The 21006-nt window shown below is 36.4% G+C and overlaps 1 protein-coding gene across 1 annotated transcript in view; it reads right to left on the reverse strand.

Annotated features, from left to right (window-relative positions):
- The window catches only part of LOC126366873 (RYamide receptor-like), a 47189-nt gene extending 31663 nt beyond the window's left edge, over nucleotides 1–15526 (reverse strand). The window contains exon 1 of the mRNA XM_050010206.1: nucleotides 14769–15526. Within this exon, the coding sequence (XP_049866163.1) occupies nucleotides 14769–14779 (11 nt within the window). The 5' untranslated portion in view covers nucleotides 14780–15526. The remainder of the gene's footprint in view (nucleotides 1–14768) is intronic.
- Between the last annotated feature and the right edge of the window lie 5480 nt (nucleotides 15527–21006).

The raw sequence follows: 21006 nt of genomic DNA on the forward strand, positions 1-21006 counted from the left end.
ATTTACCTAGTTTACGCGTCACAAACTACTTAGTATTTTTTTTATATATATATATTGTGACTTTTGTATTGAAATAAATTATCTCTCTCCTATTTCTCATATTAATCAAGAGTCATTTTTCAACAGACTATACTAATATAATTTAACTTTGATCCATAAAAACTGTTTTACGTCGATAATTAATTGGAATAGGTTCGTTAATTTTGGACAGCTTTTTAGCTTTCTTTTATTATAGTTTTTACGGTAAACGAGTAAATAAAAAAAAACTTTATCATGTATTTCATCAAAATTGTAAATAATGACTTATCGTCCATTTTATTCCCGAAAATCCTGAAAATGTGACACGCAAAAAGAATCAAAATATTGTCTTACTAGTCAAGTATCTACTATTCGAGTGCATTTAACGTTTAATACCTGGTATACTGAAATATGTGATATTTTATTTAAGTATAATGTGAAATATTTAAGTATAATAAATAGCTTAGTGATATCATATTAGCATATCGTGTCTAAATGTCGTAGGTTTATATTTTGTATATAACTAAGCACGTACGATAAGATTTATACTAGAATGGAAAACAAAGATAATTATGTTTTTAAATAATCAATCAAATTATTACTAATGTAATTAAAACTTTCTACTCCTCTTTTATGATGTGTATTTATGGTTCTTATACTAACTTTTATAATTGTTGTAATTATAAATTTAATTAGAGCTAAACCAGAGTTTTCCATTATTACGTTCTCGAAATTACAGCATGATAAACGGTCTAATTAGATCAGAGTTATCACATTAATCACTAAAATTCTCAAAATGTATTTTACACCGCATTCTAATTTTGAGAGTTTTGATGTAACAAGGGATTAAAATTTTAGAATCTTCAATCATCCTGGATAAAACGAATTATTATTTTTATTAAATTTATTTTAAGTATTGTGAAGGCAATATAATTACTTACTTAAAATAAATTTAAGAGAATTGATGATATAATGTATTATCGCACAATTAAGCAACCACCATCAACGTTACTTCTATTACCTAACCTACATGCAGTGGCGGAAAATAGCATATTCGTGATAAATATTTTTTCCTGTGATTTCTTTTACAAATTGTATTATATCACGCAATTGCAAGAAAACGCAGTTGCAGTCATAGTAACTGCCAATACATACACAATGTAGACCATTTTACATATTTTTATTAATAACATAGCACGTAAAGTAACATGCACTTTATGCATTTCACATTACGGATAAATTTTAATAGTTTTATTATAAACAGCGAATGTACCAGACTGCTGATAATACAAGTCGACTAAATTTTACGTTGTTTCTGAGGTAAGCTCTAAAAAAATATTTTGACGATATGTCATCCCTGATGGAACTTAAATTGTGTTAGACTGAGTAAGGGAAAATAAATGGAAAAAGTTTGACTCGAGATTTGAACCGCAGGTCTTGTCAAACCGGGGCGAGAATGTTCACATAACATAACATAAACATAAACTGCCTATATACGTCCCACTGCTGGGCACAGGCCTCCCCTCAATCAACCGGAGGGGGTATGGAGCATACTCCACCACGCTGCTCCAATGCGGGTTGGTGGAGGTGTTTTTACGGCTAATAGCCGGGACCAACGGCTTAACGTGCCCTCCGAAGCACGGAATCATCTTACTTTTACGGACAATCAGGTGATTCAAGCCTGAAAAGTCCTTACTAAACAAAGGACAGTCTCACAAAGAGATTTCGACAATGTCACCATTGGGACTCGAACCCGGACCTCCAGACCGTGAGCCTAACGCTCTAACCACTAGACCACGGTGGCTGTCATTATTAAGTATACTTAATTATTAATTTATAACACTAATCGTGATCTTGTGCGCAGCGTTCGCCTGAGTATTGTATGAGCTGAATCATCTCCCTCAGTATTCGGTACGGTGTCTCTAGCAGTCTGTATAATACATGATGATGATGACATCCTCCCAGACGTATCCGTCGACGGCGACACCCTTAGCTAGTGTTAGCCTGATATCCCGATGGGGACATTGTCGAAATCACTTTGTGAGACTGTCCTTTGTTTGGTAAGGACTTTTCAGGCTTGAATGTTCACCATCAAATTCTTATTCTCTCCTTCGTCGATTTTTATCTGAAACTTTAAGGTGGGTACTGACTGGTGTTACGAGATAAATTAATAAATCATTGGTGCAAGTCCGGTGCAGCGATTCGAACCGGCGTTTTCCATTTGAGAAGCACGCCGGTGAATTTTAAAATACATATTAGATCCACAAAACTTTATTTCATCAATCGAACAAAGCAATATCTGAAATAGGCCTTAGGGAACCGCTGACAATCATCTCGTGTGGTTTGAAGGGGATTTTATTAAATAAACTATATTTTCAGAAACGACTTCTGAAGACAGTATTGATCAGTATTTGGGCTATTGTTCAGTTTATACAAAATATTATGTGCACATGAATGTGCGGGCGTCGTAAAAACCAGCGAATGGATTAATGTCATTTTAACATTCTATCTATCTACTCAGCCTGTATCCACCCACTGCTGGGTATAGCTTTCACGCCATCCTTTTCGGTCCTGAGCAAGTCCTATCCATTGCTTTCCGGCATACCTCACAATGTCATCCGACCACTGGACATCATTTTAACATTGTTGAACATTATTATCAGGCTGTTACCGCATGTTTTAGGACTTCGCCTCATAAGTGGCTTCACGTTATTCTCTGATTGTTACTTGTGGTCGAAACTTGACGGGATAATGGAAAGTTATTTCAGAAATATCTTCGGCCCGTACCATTACCGTACGCAGGATAGTATTGTTACACAGTTTAGCAGGCTGAAAGCCACAATATAAACTTTATGATACTAACCTTACCTAACCTTTACATAACAACAGTCACAACATCAAAATCGAGCAGCTACGACGTTCATAAATAGTAATTACTTATTTAAATATCCAACTTCTAGAAGAAAATGTAAAGCAAGAAGAAGGACAAAAGGACAATATTATTAATAATGAGGAGCTCGGTGGCGCAGCGGTAAACGCGTTCGGTCTGCGATTGTTGAAGTTAAGCAACTTTCGCAAAGGCCGGTCATAGGATGGGTGACCACAAAAAAAAAGTTTTCACCTCGAGCTCCTCCGTGCTTCGGAAGGCACGTTAAGCCGTTGGTCCCGGCTGCATTAGCAGTCGTTAATAACCACCAATCCGCACTGGGCCCGCGTGATGGTTTAACCTCTCATCTGCCGGAACGCGGATCTCGACCAGACACAATGTAAAATCTATTGTGTCTGGTATCTCGGCAGATGAGAGGTTAAGGCCCGATCTCCCTATCCATCCATAGGGAAGGCCCGTGCCCTTGCAGTGGGGACGTTAATGGGCTGGTGATGATGATTAATAAAATAAATGTGTCAACAGTGTAATGTGCGTGAGGAGTATGTATATTTTGTTATGAGGGTGTTTGTGTGTGTTTAAATTATTATACCTAAACAAAAAAAAACAGAAAGATACGAATACATATAACCGCACACTTAACAGGCAAGAGAAAAATGATTACAGAAATATCTTCCAAACCACTTGGAAAAATAGTATGATTCTCTTGTTCACCGCGGAGAAGACAATACTGGTTTTTATTAATGATCTTTATCATTCAGTCCAGTTAGATACGGACATAAACCTCGGAATGAAATAATAATAGCTTGAAAACTTGTATAAATACGTATTTTCCTTGGGGGAGGCCTATGCCCAGCAGTGGGCGACGTACGGCTGATGATGATGATGATAACGTTTTATTTTTGTCAGTTTGTAGGTAAGTATATTTAAATCGTGTCCATGGGTCAAAATACTACACGATGTCCCAAATTTTTTTTAATAATCCCATTTCCGTCTATTTAGTAACTGAACGTGGATTAAGTCGGTAGGAAAGTTGTAGAGCCATATATTATTATCTATTTTGGTCTGAGTCTATATTTACTACCCAATGTAAAACAGAACGTCTAGTTCAGTACAATTTGTGTTTATATTTCAATATAGATGGATGAATAGCGGCCTCCATGGTCCAGTGGTTTGAGCGTTGGGCTCACGATCCGATGGTCCCGGGATCAAGTCCCGGTGGGGACATAACACAAAAATCACTTTGTGGTCCCTAGTTTGGTTAGGACATTACAGGCTGATCAACTGAATGTCTAAAAAGTACGATGATTCGTGCTTCGGAAGGCACGTTTAGCCGTTGGTCCCGGTTACTACTTATTGATATAAGTTAGTAGTCGTTACATGAGCCATGTCAGGGGCCTTTGGCGGCTCAATAGTAACCCTGACACCAAGGTTGATGGGGTTGGTAATTCACCTCACAACCCACACGATAGAAGAAGAAGTCGAGGTCAGGCTGATCGATGCTATTCTAACACTATTTAATCTTGATAGAACGTGAAAAATGAGAACCACTTATCCTGGGATCCCCTTATACTTCAAAATACCCGTTTTTGACTCATCTGAGTGGAATACCCGATGCATGCAAAAGAAATGGTGAACATTGTTTTAAGTTTACGCGGTTGTAATCATAATTAAAGCACACAATAACGGATTCTTACCGCGTTTGAATGGGGATATGAGACATGAACAAGCGGCAAAGAAAGAGGGTAGACAGATATGTCTGCCCGTAGAAAATTATGGATCTACCTACTCCACTCCAATCTCATCAGTCATCCCGTGATCATGGCACTTGCAACAGTGTCGAAATATCGGGAGTCTCATATCCCCATTTAAACGCGGTAAGAACCCGTTATTATGTGCTTTAGAAATGGCGAACGTTGGAATCTCCTACGCAATATTCCATATCTTAATGAAATACGCAGAAAACAAGTACGGATTTAGTACTTAAATGTACTAAAACTAATAAATACAGTATTTAAACGCTATAAGACAGTTCCTGAAAGCTTTGACACCGGTCATCGTCAGTACCGCAGGTGTATTTCTATATCTCGTTAACGGCTACAACTAAAGTTATCTTTATCAACAATATGTATAATCCACCAAAACGCGTATTGGTACATAATATGTTGAGACTAATCTGGTTTAAACCTACATTCCATTGAACAGGTATACAGTATCCACCGCAATGCTAATGAGAAATCCTACACTACACAAACAAATATTCTGGAAATTCCAAATCCAATTTGCACTTTAAATCTACATTTATGCCCAACCAAGCGTAGAAATGATTGTTATATCTATATGTTACTGTAAAAGTATTAAGGTGAGTTTTAAGATTTACGAAAAAAGTCCGAAATTAACGTCTATTAAAGAACGATTCAGGCTGCCTTCATGCCTTGGTATATCGTAGTACGCGCGCTTTACAGTAACATTATACCTACATACATAAATCACCTCGTATCGTATGACTACACCAATCACTTAGTCTTCTTCTCTCGTTTGAGGTCAATGACCGACCTCAACATGGGAATATAGTCATGAGTTATCTAGTTGCAATCCAAAGGTTACAAGGTCAAAATACAAATATGAAACTTCGTCTCTCTGTCTGTCGAAAAAGGAATAAAACTCTTCGATGAAGAATTAATGAAGGTACTAAATTCCAGTTACTAAACTCAAATGGATTTTTCATCGCATAAGTATGAATTGAAAATGATTAAAAAAAGATGATGAATTTTGCGCCGGAAATTCCCACTTGATTTTTTTATAATTATTTATAAGTGTATTAAATCTTAATACTACATATTATACAACTTAACACTGCCCTGAAAAACTGTTTAAACAGTTTGTCTGTGTGATGCTCCCTGGCCGGACCACTATTCAGTACACAATTTCTAAAGATATCAATAAAGTCTACCTAATCTCTACCTTACGTGTATACTAAGAAATAAATAGTAAGTACATCGAAGCATTAAAAGGAACTGAATATTAAAAGAGGTCCAGCCTGGGAGTATTTCTCCCCAGTCGCGCCACTGTGAGTCTCAGAGATTATACTAGTATGTAATCAAGCACCTTTTAACATTCAATTTATTTTGATGTATTATTTATTTTTACGGTGTACATGTGAAGATGTAAATGAAACACGTATAATAAAAAACACTTCGTGAAGGTCCATATGATTTGGTCAGGACATTACAGGTTAATTATCGAGTTTGTCATGATAACACACGCAAATCGTACTGAGTTCGATTCAGCGTAGCAAAGTTTATGACAGTCACACCATCTAAATTCAAATTCAAAACAGGTAGGCAGGTAACACAGTTACACTTTGAATTGTCAATTTTTACATAACGAACGTCTCATCTACCTAAAACTACTGAAGCTTCTCACAGCCTGTATAACCGGGGAAAAGAAGCTGCAAGTCGCTGTATCCTACAGATAGTTCTAATTGACGTAGACTTGTCCGAACAAACTAATAATAAAACATTAGAATTCCTTAGTTGATTTGTTTGGAAAGATGGTCGTAAAATGGTCTCGTTACTAGCAGCTGTGGTTCTTGCGTTTTTGCCCCATTAAATCATGCATGGCCGGGCTACCGGCAGCCAAACTTTCTGTTTGTTTGTTTTTCGTCCTACTGCTTCTGGAAACTAAGATATTCCACACGAACGAACAAACTTTATGTATAATTTGCCCAAAATAAACATTATTTCTACACAGTTTTTCCAAGAAATACATTATATCAATGTATTTTGAACAGGAAATGTTTTTCGTTTTTTTTCCGTTTTCCTTTCCTTCGTTGTTTATCTTGATCAAAACGTTTCAATTACGTGATGTTGATTAGGTACAAACAGAATATATTATCACAGACAGCCTCTCAGTTAATGGAAGACATTATGGAGCACCTTCCGCCAAGCTAGTCATCTGCAGGTAAATACGTTTTAAACCATATCTTTTGATATACGGTTTGGTAATTCTGTAAAAACTGTCAAAAACTGATAAGGAAACCACACAATCCTTTTATGTTTTATTGGCTTTTTTCATCCTTTCTGTCTGTCCCATAAAGAATAAGGTCTAAGTCGAATGTAAAAAACAAAGGGGATCGTAAAATGCTTCGGGATCGATACTTCATAAGTACATTTCAGCTAACATACCCTTGAACGTGGTCACAAAAGCCCGTGAAACCACACCTACGCCATCAACATTTTGTGCGATCAATGTATCGACACTTTGTATCAACAGATATGATATATGTATACAGAAACTGGTAATGTTGGCTATAGGTAGACAAAAGATTGACATGCAAGCTCGAAGATAAATCGACGAATAATCTGCATGCTAGAACAAGACGCTAGATTGGGAAACATGCAACACGTTCAGCTGCTTATCTTCCCGGGCACGTATTTTTACATTATTTATATGTTTTGGTTTATTCCTCCTGGCACCCAGACTTACTAACCTACCTCCTCGAACCCTCCTTCTCCGTCCTCAGTTGAGGCAACCTAAAAATCTTCCTCGAACGCCGCTCAAAACCCGTATTCTTAGACAGCGCCTCAACCTTACTTTGAGTTTAATCCATGACGTCATTAATTTCGTATTATTTTGTTGCAGCATGATATGCTCCAGTTAGTAAAGTCCTCAAGTCGAGGAGGTACTTAAATGTCAACTTAAAATACCAAAATGATCAGCTTACTCCGAGTCGAGTGGAGGAAGAGTCGAGTTAACATCTCAGAATACGTATTTAATTAGTGTTAGATATCAATAAACTCTTATTAAAAAATGCCTTTTTATTTTTCATCTGAATACTTGTGTCGTCTGAATTTTAATATACTTAAGTAATTTAGACACTTCACGGTTTCCCCTATCCCGACTATATGTAAGTAGGTACAATACAGACCAATGGGTCGGACACTGTTTGATGGGTGCCGTAGAAAGAAATCTCTTCAATGTGATTGGGTGGCTATAACCATGAGTAGTGAAGCAGAATTTTCTCACTTGACCGGAAGCGTGCGTGAAATAAACTACGCTCAGAATCCACCCGTGTGTTTATGGCGTCGTTTATTTTATTATCTCTTGAGGTTGCAAGAAAAGTGTAACAGAGTGGCTTTTGTCCCTATAGTATTATAAACTGTTATGAGTCTTACTTATACGTCACGTAATACTACTACTGACTTAAGCTCAGTCAAATAATATAATAATAATAATATATATACACTTCGGTTCAGCGTGCTTTCCTCGCTTTAGCTAACTTAGTATGTATCTTACCTGCTTTATGGCACCATATTGCTTTACAGAGGATTGGTGAAAGTTTAGTCACTAAATTCGAAGATTTTTTTACTCGTTATTTTTATTATTTGTCCAGCGGCCTGTGTGGGCCAGTGGTTGAGCGTTATTGGGCTCACGATCCGGACGTCTCGGGTTCGAATGCCGGTGGGGACATAATCACAAAAATCACTTTGTGATCCCTAGTTTGGTAAGGACATTATATCAACTGATTGTCCAAAAAGTAAGATGGTCCGTGCTTCGGAAAGCACGTTAAGCCGTTGGTCCCGGTTACTATTTACTGATGTCAGAAAGTAGTCGTTACATGAGACATGTCAGGGGCCTTTGGCGGCTTAATAATAACCCTAACACCAAGGTTGATGAGATTGGTAATTCACCTCACAACCCACACGATAGAAAAAGAAGAAGATAGAAGAAGATTATTTGTTGGTAGATCTGCTATAATAACACATAGCCTATATTATAAGTGGAAACCAAGATAAGGTTCAATCATGGTACAGTTAGATTGTCAGATTACTAAACACAACTTTTACCGCTTATTTAGTTTTTACTGATGGGGCAGTGTATAAGTTATAAGGACTTAAGCAATCCATAACAGACACTGAAATTGAGTAGAGAGAATTTTGTCAACGACGGATGACATCATTAGCATGCTTCAATACAGCATGTTGGTTTACTGGGCATTAATGGACATTTTCGATCTAGTAGATAATCCAATCATTTCGATTTTCCAGTAGTCTGAAGTCTCTGATATGGGTTAACAATAACTGAAGCGTGTTAATAGCTAGAGCTCATAGCTCAATGCGCGTTTAGAGGCAAGCCAATGGGTAGGTATCCAAAAATTTATCTGAGAATAAGCGATGTGAAATGGGAACTTTTATCCTTTTCATAAGTTTAGTCCTTGTAGCTTCAAACATTTTAGAATAAGCAACAAATTTCCCTACAGTTAATACAATTTATATCCCCGGATTTTACAAAATTTAACCCAAAAATTAATTATCAAGGATCGGAAGATACGTCACAAATACTTTGAATAAATAAAGTAAATCTGTAGGTACACAAATATTCCGGCATTTCAATTCGTATTGACGAGAGTGAAATTAATTCCTGTTACTCGAGTGTCGTTGTCTTTGATTTTCGTCTTAAAGATATTTTGTGAATGACTATAATATAGAAACTTTATTAAAACTTTCATTATTACTGTTTATTGTGTAGTCTAATTAATAATAAAGTACTTATTTCTTTGTGGGTAACGTTTATTCTAGTGTATGTATGTATTGTATATTTCTTTGACATGCTATATTACCAAGCTTTTTGATTACTAAAATATATTTTTTACTTCTTCAATAAAGTAAGTATATTTAATAGTCGTAAATTGAAGCTAATTTGTTTTATTACTTTGTCCAAGTTGTATAACCAAAACTGGAAAGGAAAACAGAGTTACAAAAAGCTTAATGCCAAATATGTACGCCGTGCTAATAATCATCATATTATGTAAGTGTCGTTGGTTTTTTAACCGACTTCAAAAAAGAAGGTTATTTACAATAGATACCTCGTACCTGCAGCCGATGGGCAGAACCTACATTCCGATACTCACTGTTCGACCCAAACTGAATATAGCATTTTTATTCCAATATTTGGAGTTCGGTACCTACAGCAAAAATATCCCCCTTGCAAACCTCTGATTCTTTATTACGCTCTTGGGGAATGGACTTACTAGTTGTAATATATTTATTGGATATATTATATCTAAGGATGTAATATACAGAGTGTTAGTGACATCGTAACGAATACTTAGGGGGATGATTCAGACCATATTTCTGAGTTAATATCGTGTGGAATTTTCCGCCTCAAAATTCGTGAATTTTTTAATTATTTTCAATTCTATACTTTGACTTGATATCAAGTAGATTTTACTGTCAATAAATTCATAAAAAAATTAGTGTTTTTTCTTTAATTACTTTCTGTTCCATGCTTTTGCGACGGGAAATTACACTTGATATCAACTCAGAATCATGGCCTGAATCATCCCTTAAAGTTTTCGTTACGATGTCACTTACACCATGTTACTTATTACCAGGAATCAGAAAAATATTATCTGCTTAAGGCAATATATAGGTTTATAGAATCTTTATTTCAAATTAAAGACTTACAGTCACTTACTTATGAGAAATACTTAATAATAATCATGCTTACGATGCTATACAGAAACAAAGTTATAGGATACTCTAAGTAGAAATATTTTGTATTACATAATGGGAAAGTTTGGTCTTAAATGATCGAAATATATAATGTTGGTTTGGGAAAACATACAGAAAAAAAAAATGAAATGCTACAAAAATATTATAAAATAAATGAATATAGAGCCATGTCAGGGGCGCTTAGTGGCTTAATAATAACCCTGACACCAGGGTTGATGAGCTTGTTAACCTACTCCACAACCCACACGATAGAAGAAGAATTAATTATAGAGCCGTGGTAGGTCGCTTGACTTTCACTCTGAGGACGCACATTCGAACCCAAATCGGAGCTAATTTAAACCAATATTTTTTGGAAATTAATTTATATATGGTTATCACATGCTCAACGGTAAATGAAATAATCGTGTTAAACCCCATATTACCGACAAATGCAGTTTTGGAATTATGTGACCAAACTTGAATTGGGCTGGTTTTCTCTTCGCGGGTTGGAAGGTCAGACACTCACAGTCGATAACGCTGCTAGGGAGATGATGGTGATATATGAATATAACATGAGTATAGACCCAGACATAATCGGAAACTGATCGAAAAATACGGCCTCTGTTGTCTAGTGGTTGAGCATTGGGCACACGATCCGGAGGTCCCGGGTTCGAATTCCGGTAGGGACATATCACAAAAATCACTTTGTGATCCCTAATTTGGTTAGAACATTACAGGCTGAACACCCTGATTCTCCGAAAGTAAGATGATCCGTTCTTCGGAAGGCACGTAAAGCCGTTGGTCCCGGTTACTACTTACTGATTAAGTAAGTAAGTAGTCGTTACATGAGCCATGTCAGGGGCCTCTGGCGACTCAATAGTAACCCTGACACCAGGGTTGGTGAGGTTCGTTTACACCTCACAACCCACACGATAGAAGAAGATCGAAAATACACTCGTGTGGGCGTTGGTGGTGTCAATGTTTTTGAATTGTGAGAATAAATAGATCGTAATAAATCAAAGTCAATCCCTGATGAAATTCTGAACTTTAAATGTATTTATTGTTTGTTTGACCAAACCCGTGTAACAATAATGGATGTTTGCATTGGATGTTTCCTGCTACTGTTAAATGAGCTATACTATTATCTACTCGTAATACAAAAAGAAATACATACAGGGTGATAGTGACATCTTAACGAATCCCCAACGCCGTGGTCGACGATTTCCCTCAATCAGCGCTTATCACTATCGACCCACTAAGGTCGCTTAATTCTTTCAAATATTTTTCCTCTCAGACGACGCCCTAAGCCAAGGTTCGCAACCAACTGGGCACCCTCAGGCCTGTTGTCTTAAAAGTTGTACCAGGTGAGACCCTTTAGCGCTCCCCATTTGTCCGGCCAAGTAGTTAATGCCCTCTGCGGCAAATCTACAATAAGTCACGTCAAAAAAAAATCTTAACAAATACCGAGAGGGATGATTCAGCTCATGATTCTGTGATTCAAGTGGCATTTTTCGTTGCAAATTTCATGTTTGTTTAATTATTTTCAATTCTATACTTTTGCGATGGGTAATTTCACTTGATATTTAGTCAGTCATAACTGAACATCCCTCTAAGTTTTCGTTACGATGTCACTAGCACACTGTATGTATATTCTCATATTCTAGGAAGTCGAGACCATTCTACTAGCTTAATATTATTATTACTAGTTATAAAATAAATCCTTACAATAATCCAGGATTGGTCGATGTCTTAAAAGCTGATAAGACTGGTACTGTGACCTTTCATCAAACAAAAAACATCTTATAACTTTTAGCTTTCTTATTACGACGACGTCCCCACTATCTATGAGGGGAGGAAAACTCACACCTTACATAATTGAGAAAGTTTGTTCTGGTCGGATAGAACGTAATTAAATTACTAAACCTTATGAAAAAGGAATAGTCAATAATATTTTCTATCAATGTTGTCGACTAGATATTTTGTTCCCTTCACTAAATATATAGGTATATAGTAAAGGAGATAACCAGAGTTTTCTCGCGTGCAAAATGAAAATCTACAACAGTGATATAATAAACTTTTAGCTGGTGTAAATAGCGGTGCGACTCGCGACTTACTGTCCAATATATTCGAGTAACTACTGGCAAATACTGATGCAGATACGACTAAGATACTAAGTACGATGAGAGTGGATAACGAGAAATAACTATAATTTAAATCCATTTTCGAATCCAACGAGGTATCAAGAATACTACTCCACCAAAGCTGCTTCAATTCGTGTTTGCAGTAACTATACTAGAAGCCAAATAATTTACTTGAGTTTTCTATCTTGGCTTAACGACTACTAGCATGTTAATAACCAGTACCGAATATTTTACGTTTTCCCCTAAACACGGATCTCGCCTTAGCCAAGTGTAAACTAAACTATTACGACAAACGATAGCTTAATCAAATAAAATATATGGGATTGGCGTGTCACTTTATGCCAATCTTATAGCTCCTGATCTGCCATCAAGACTATCAACCCCCGTCATTGCTTGTCTTTGTTGAGAAATATCAAAAAACGAGCGTCACTAGGCGTCGGGTTATTTATAATATAAACAGGAGTCTATTGAATCAGCCACTATTAGAAAGTGTTCTCAGGAATCAGCCGTATGAAGTTCCTAAACTTCACAATTCCCTAGATACCCAAAGATACTCTCACAAAGTATACGTATTATATTATTGCGTATTATCTGTGTCTACGTTTTTGCTCAGACAATTATTTCTTACTGGAAAAGAAATTCGAGGACAATTTGGTATCATCTTATTGCATATGTTCAATAAAGGTACAATTACAAGATCCATCAGCCGTTACAGGCCGGGTAAGAATAATAAACATAGATACAATAAGTATATATATTTACAAACGGTTACCAGTACCAACGACTTCCTATTAAAAAAAATGAAGTTTAGTGAGACTTTATTAGAGCCCTCTGCACTCCCCATTTGTCCGGCCAACTAGTTAATGCAACATGCGACATATCAGTCAATATGAAATTGAACTTAAAGTGAAAAGGACTTTAAGTTCAATTTCACAAAATAATTTAATTCTACACGGTACGGTCAGTGCCTAATAAGCATGAATCAACGTATGTGGAACATTATACATAATGCCGTAAGTAAATAGATGATTTGCGTAATGAAAATATACCAAACGAAATTACGCAAATTTATAATATTGGTAAGTGAAATGAAATTATGCCAATCGTTGGTTGTGTAAATCTGGCCTATACTTTTCTTTTTTTTTTGACGTGACTTATTGTAGATTTGCCGCAGATGGCATTAACTACTTGGCCGGACAAATGGGGAGCGCTGAAGGCTCTCACCCGGTACAACGTTTAAGACAACAGGCCTAAGGGTGCCCAGTTGGGCGCGAACCTCGGCTCAGGGCGTCGTCTGAGAGGAAAAATATTTGAAAGAATTAATCGACCCTAGTGGGTATCGACCCACTAGGGTCGATTAATTCTTTGGCTATCGAGCCATAAGCGCTGAATGAGGGAAATCGTCGACCACGCTGGCGCGGGGCGGTATCGAGGGCCTATACTTTTCGGCAACTGTTGCATTATGGGTTTGAATTTATTATTACGGATAATCTTATGTAAGTATCACCACAGCGGAACAATTAGTGCCAAGAAAATGTCATATAACATGTATTCTTAAAATGCATGTAAGTATTCTCAAGTTAATATTATTCTATAGGCCTAATTGCCTGAAATAAATGGATTATTTTGTTGTAAGCCTGAATTACGTCTACTGCTATTGATAAATCTCTCCTGAAAGATAATAATTACTTCATAATTATGTGCTATGTACGTATAACACACCGACATTATGAACAATAAAGGGTAATGTTTTGTAATTATCATTCATGAATACGTATTCAATTCAAATTGCTTTTCTATGTATGGGTAAGCAAAGTACCTCAATCAACTATAAGTATATATATTATAACTTTTAAAGGTCAGTTCACGCAATCATTCGAAAGCTAAGCTAATATTGTGTTGATAAAGGTATTTTAGTTAAAAATCTATAGTTGTTTCAACTACCACACTGAGATTAATGGGTTTATCGAAACCGCTTACGTATTATCTAGAAATAGCTAGAAAAATATACGTATGAAGGTGATTCTTGAAGCCTAAAGCATATTGCACATAGAAGAAGGTCCTGGAGCGTTCCGGACTGGATTTTCTAGTAACGTTCCGAGTTTGAATTCACGCGTTCCAATAGAAATACGACGCGGCGCGGCGCTGTTTTATACAAAATTCCACTTCCCAGCCCGCAATTCTCATAGGCAGCGCATCTGTGTACAATTAGGTTTAAAATTGACTTGCCTTGAGTCCATTTTGAAGCGTGTAGCTGCTTGAAGCAGCTTGGCGGCTTGCGGCTTGGATGATAACGTTCTTTATTCTTTGTTCTCGGGGCCTCGCCGGCGCACTGTGCTAACACGGTAGGCATACAGCGCACACCGCTTCAGCTACCTTAGCTTGTTTGCAATACGATTAGCATGCTTGTCCCCGCTCCCAAAGTTGACATTGCGCACTTACAGATTTTTTAACCTTGCCGCACAAAGTAATTACTAACACAAACTCTGTTATTTTTATTTTATATATCACTTCACTTGAATGACATGTTTGTGCTCACGAAACACTTCAACAATGACACCTTATTTTCGCATGTCTCAACTCGGACAAATTCACATCACATGAACGAAACTGATTTGATCTACAAACAGCCATTTATCACTTTTTAGAGGGTATGTAGTCGCTTATTATACCGTTTGACTTTATAAACTATTGTTCGTCTTTGTCACTTTACAAAAGTATTGCAAAGTTTGTGAGCACGGTGTTTGTAATCGTTCACTTGACGGGTTTTATGAATAAGATTTTAATATTACATGTGTTGAGATTTAGATTAAATATTGAGATATTCTGCTTTGAAAGTTTTTAAAAGAAGTTTATGTGAAGTTTACGTGTGTATGCGTCGATGGACGGAGCGCGCGACTGAAAGTTTCAGCGCGTGAGAGAGCCGGCCGCCTCGCTCTACCGACAGCGAATGACGCGCCACCCCTACGCCGACTGTTCCTAAGCCAATGTCGTGAACGCACTCAAACACCCACTCCGCTGAAGATCATTATCAAAATGTAAATATTTTGTTTTATTTCCTTTATCACGTAAAGCAAATAATGGCTTATTTTTAATTATAAGTACGACATACTTTGTATTCAGTAGATTAAAAACGTGGAAGAGTGTTTGCTTTATTTACAATTTTAGGTATAATGACTTTACAAATGTTTCTGCAATAGTTAATAATGTATGCACTTTTCAGTGTCAGTTTTGTTTTTTCAATTTGTAGGCATGTATTTAGGTTCATGAATTGTTGGAGATTTTTCAATTTTGTGGTTAAGGTATTATTAATGATACAACGTTTGATACCTAATAAATAACAAAAACAAAAAGTATTAATAATAAACTTTTTTAGTAAGTAAGTATAGGACATTTCGAGAGTTTGTAAAATTTCTACACCGGAAAAGGGCACATTCATCTTATCGTTTTAATTTGGGAAAGGTCTCGTAATCTCGTTTGTTGTATAATCACCTACTTAAACAGACTGATGTGCGTTAATAAAATATTATTAGTGTAATGAAAATTAAACGTATACGTTTATTTAGAAATACATGAGTTTACTATTTAGTGTTATAACTCTATATAATAAGATTCCCATTGACATTCAGAATTTGCCTTGCAACTGTTTTAGGACAGTAGTTAAACAGAAACTTTGCAAAAAAGGTTATTATAAAGTTAGTGATTATTTAGAAGATATGAATGCATGGAATTAACTGTCTGAGAACTGGCCCTGATTCCTGCAGACACCGCCTAATTTTATTTTAGGTTATATCCGTCATTTTCGTATCCGTCGAAAAGGAAAGGGACGGATGATTCACAGCTCTTAATTTTAGGAAGAATGAGTAAATGAATGAATAACCCGGGCGCATCAAAAGGTACCTACGTCGCTGGTATGCATTCCGTTTGACGTGCTGTCTACTTAACTGTGTCGGGTTATTGACGGATGTAAAATTTTTAGACGGTTGGTTTAGATTTGTGCTTAAAATTGACGTGTGTTCCATAAATTTTATGCTTGTCGATTACCCGTCCCTTTCCTTTTCGGCGGATAAGAAAATGACAGATATAACTTAAAACAAAATTAGATGGTATTTACAGGAATTAGCACCATTAGGCAGCTAAAATTACTCAATTGTTTAACAATATTTTATGTTTATTTTTTTTAAAGAACATCTGGTGTTCCATGCCGAGGTTTTTCTTGCAGCTTCTTTTCCCCGGCTATACAGGTTGTGAGAAGCTACAGTAGTTTTAGGCGGATAAGACTTTCGTCATGTAAAATTGACGATTCAAAATGTAACTATTTTACCTACTGACTAAAGATATTTTTGAATTTGAATTTAAATATTGTTCTATCTTATTGTTATTTGTTGTTCGTATCTTCCATGGTAATTTGTATGGGTAGTTTAATGCAAAATAAATGGAAATTCCCCTATTATCATGCAAAAACGGTTAAGTGTTTTGCTTACCTGGCTGATTGGACAGTAAAACCTTTTTACATTGACTCTTTAATCTTATTCAATTTCAACAGTCACGAACAAATAATTTAGAGAAATCTCGTGTACATGCCGGATTCATAAGTAACTACTTAAAGGCCGCATCTCACTAGGATATGGTGTCGCGGCATCATGGTGATAGGACACCATGTATAAGGGTCCTTTCTTACAATCGTGTTCCTTTTTTTATACCATTGTAGACAACATTCTATTTCTAGCGATGCCTACTGAGTCCTGAATCTGAAAATTACCTAGTTTTGACAAATGGCTTTTTATAATAATATTTGTTACATCAAATGGGATTGGGCCGGACATGTTTGTCGCTTGCACCCTGAGCGGTGGGCACGGATCGTCACGCATTGGGTGCCTCATGACAGGTACAGGCGTCGTGGTAGACCTCGAAAGAGATGGCGTGACGACTTAGACGCTTGCCGGAGGGACTGGCCGGAGTACGCACAGGACCGCGAAATGGAAAGAGGAAGGGGAGGCCTTTGCCCAGCAGTGGGATCTTGTAGGCTAGTTTAGATTAGATTTGTAACATATGTAAGGAAAAGGAATTTCGAGCGCTGGCAATACTAACGGCACGTACTGGAAGTCACGTAGTCTACCATAAAACGTCACTTTCGATTCTACTTTTGCTTTGGCGCTAAACGGAAGATATTTGATATATTTACGTGTAATTGGTAAAATATAATTTTATTGCGTTGAATCGGTGTTTTTCTGGGCTGTCTCCTTCAATGCCAACTTTTGCACTTTAACTACACACGATTGAAAAAAAAAACCTAAATGAATTAAAAAGAAGCTCCAACATCTTCAATAACTTTGCAACAATATATACTTACGCGAGACACTAAATAATAAAATTAATTATCTTTAAATTAGAAGCATTATGTACATGTAATTTGATTCAACATGTAATAATATAGATTAATTGTAATGTAGTTTACCAAATTATTAACTTATTCCATTAAGTACGTTAACTAATTCCGTTTTGAACATAATAAAATAGTTTTAATAATATTAGTATAGGTAAAGTATCCATATGTTTGTATATTTATCTAAGTAATTTTATAACACTCTTACAAGGGGTCTATTTGGGTGTTATTTTGACCCATTAAGGCCGTCAACGTCGAGAAAGACCGTTGTAAAGACCAGCCTAGGACTAGACTAGAGCGTTTTCTAGGACTGGAGACTTTTTCCCAGAAATGGGATATTTATTCAAGTCTTTGCACCGAACATTATAATCTTGTCCCTGTCATAGAGTAATACTACGTATTGAACGGCAACTCTCCGCTCCCTGCCAGCGTTTGAGCTAGGTTTTCCTCACCCCCCACTCGAACATAGTTTAGACTTGAATCGTATGGTGTCAGACGTCACTCACATAGATACCTAGATGCGCGTGTACGATAATGTCAATGTGTAGTATCTATATAAAACGAGATTGTTTGTATGAAGTGTCCGGGGTGTGATCTTGTTTAAAAAAAAGATTGGGCACCACTGGTCTAGCCTTATTATGCATTACTCCAGACGTTCCCACCGGGAGACAAAGTTTAAACTAACCTGAAAAGTCATCGACACGGTCCACCCACTCTATGCTAATATTTCATATGAAAATGTTACTAGTTTTCTTTACTTTGGCATAATTTGTTATCATTATAATATTTATGAGTAGGTAAAATTAAATTAGGTCACAAATTACGTTTTTGTAGGCGTTCATACGAGATGTCAGAAGTTTTGAACTATCAAAAATTACTTATAACGTACTTATGATGATCACCTTCTTAATGTCCTTTTTGTAGAGTCATGAATACCGCGTTTCGAATCCCGGCTAGGATTCCAAACCACTGAATTTGACTTTTTTACTTTGTAAACAAAACAAAAATCGACCTTATACATATTTTCTGTAAGTGTCTAGATTATAATAGGCTACTTGACAACGTAGTCAAATGAGATACTTTTTACGAAACGTCAAAACGAAAGTGTTCTTTGGAGTTTGTATGGAAAAGCTATCTTGAGACGTCGTGAATAAAAGCGTCAAACTATGTACTCTTTGTTACCTACTTAATTCGTAAATAAAATATCGAAAATAAGTCGAAAAGTAAAATCTGAATGAGTTTTGATCATGTTAGACTGGCTTCTATTTCTAGATAGCATTTTATTATTTCCAGTCAAATACCTTATTCCATTCAAAACTGAATTTTCTACGCGTATGATTCGAAAGTGTGTACCTTTAATCTCGATTATATTACCAAATAATTTAACATAGGAAGTGTTTACTTGAGCAGGGTAGCAAAGCTTTCAGCCCTCGGTCTATTTGAGTATTCTGTACCTCGGAGTTGAATTGGCACATTGCTAGACACAGGCTTCAGCACATCTGGGTATTCGGTAGTAATCAATATTAAACAACTAAAGATGTGATATTGTACTATGAACCTTACCACGAAACATTAGTTAGTCTTGTCTTAACTTGGTGCACCGGCCTCCGAGTACATACAGGCAATGTACAAGCAATACCAGCATCAAAAGTCTTCTTTTATTGTGTGGGTTGTAAGGTGGAGGATCGATCTCATCAGTCTTGGTGTTAGGGTTACTATTGAGCAGCCAAAGACCCCTGATACGGCTCATGTAACGGCTACGTACTTAGATCAGTAAGTACTAACCGGGACGATTTATTCCATTATTGAGGAACATAATAAGATTTTTAAACGATCACGACGAGGTGATGCGTTAATCAAACTTAGGATTTGAGTGCAAGAAAAACGAATCATTTGAAAACCTATTGACAGACTATGGTATACCGCCGATACGATCTAGTAGGTCTTTTTCTTCTATCGTGTGGGTTGTGAGGTGGAGTACCGAGCTCATCAAGGGTCACTATTGAGCCGCCAAAGGCCCCTGACATGGCGCACTACTTACTTACATCAGTAAGTAGTAACCGGGATCAACTGCTTAACATTACTTCCGAAGCATCATTTTACTTTCAGACCATCAGGTGGTCAGCCTGTAATGTCCTAACGAAATCGGGTATCACAAAGTGTTTTTTGTGATATATCCCTACCGGGATCTAACCCGGGTCCTCTGGATCATAAGCCCGACGCACAACTACTTGGCCACAGAGAATGGGGGTGATGAGGTTGACTCAAAGCTATATATAAATAATAATCCGCCGGCCGAGTGAATTAAGTAACGCACCCTGTCGCCACCCACTTTCATACCTTAAAGGTATACTTGGTAATTAGTTATAATTAATTACTTTCCAGCGAAGTAAAGCAACGCCTGGTTATATAAAGTATGATTTAATAACTCAACAATGCACTTAAGTAAGGTTAGATACTAAAGATTATTGTTTGTCGTTAAAGAGAATGGAATAGTACCTACTTTAAGAGGTTATAAATATTTTAAGTCTTTAATAAAATTCTAGCGCAAATATTTGTAAAATGATATTTTATTCCTTTTCAAATACTAAGTTGCATTATCATCTTCTGTGTCGTGTTCTAGTTTAAAGCAGATATTTAAATATGACCACAGTTACGAATGTAAAAGTTTTAACCGAAAAGTAATTTTCTTGAAATCGAATACGATTCTTTTTCTGCGACTTGAGCAGTTCTTGAGCGAAGAAAGTCGTTTACAATCGATGGTTTCTATTAGAAACGGTCATTTGAGACTTGACGTTTGGATGTGCCCAGTTAATGAAATCCTATATTTACTGATCATTCACCTAATATTGTTTCCGTTTGTCATCAAAAGTATGTTTAAGCTGCTTTAATTTAAAAAGCTGGTTTAATTTTGTTAAAATATTTTTTTATCTTTGGTACGTGATTCAAATTAATTAAATATTATTAGGAGCAGGGTGTTATATCTAAGGAGAAGAAACGACAAGAAACTTAATACTTTTTAAACAAACATACAAAAAATAATTTTGTAACACGAGGAACATACACCAGCCATTTTTATCA

Source organism: Pectinophora gossypiella, chromosome 5 (assembly GCF_024362695.1).
Source record: "Pectinophora gossypiella chromosome 5, ilPecGoss1.1, whole genome shotgun sequence".
NCBI lineage: Eukaryota > Metazoa > Arthropoda > Insecta > Lepidoptera > Gelechiidae > Pectinophora > Pectinophora gossypiella.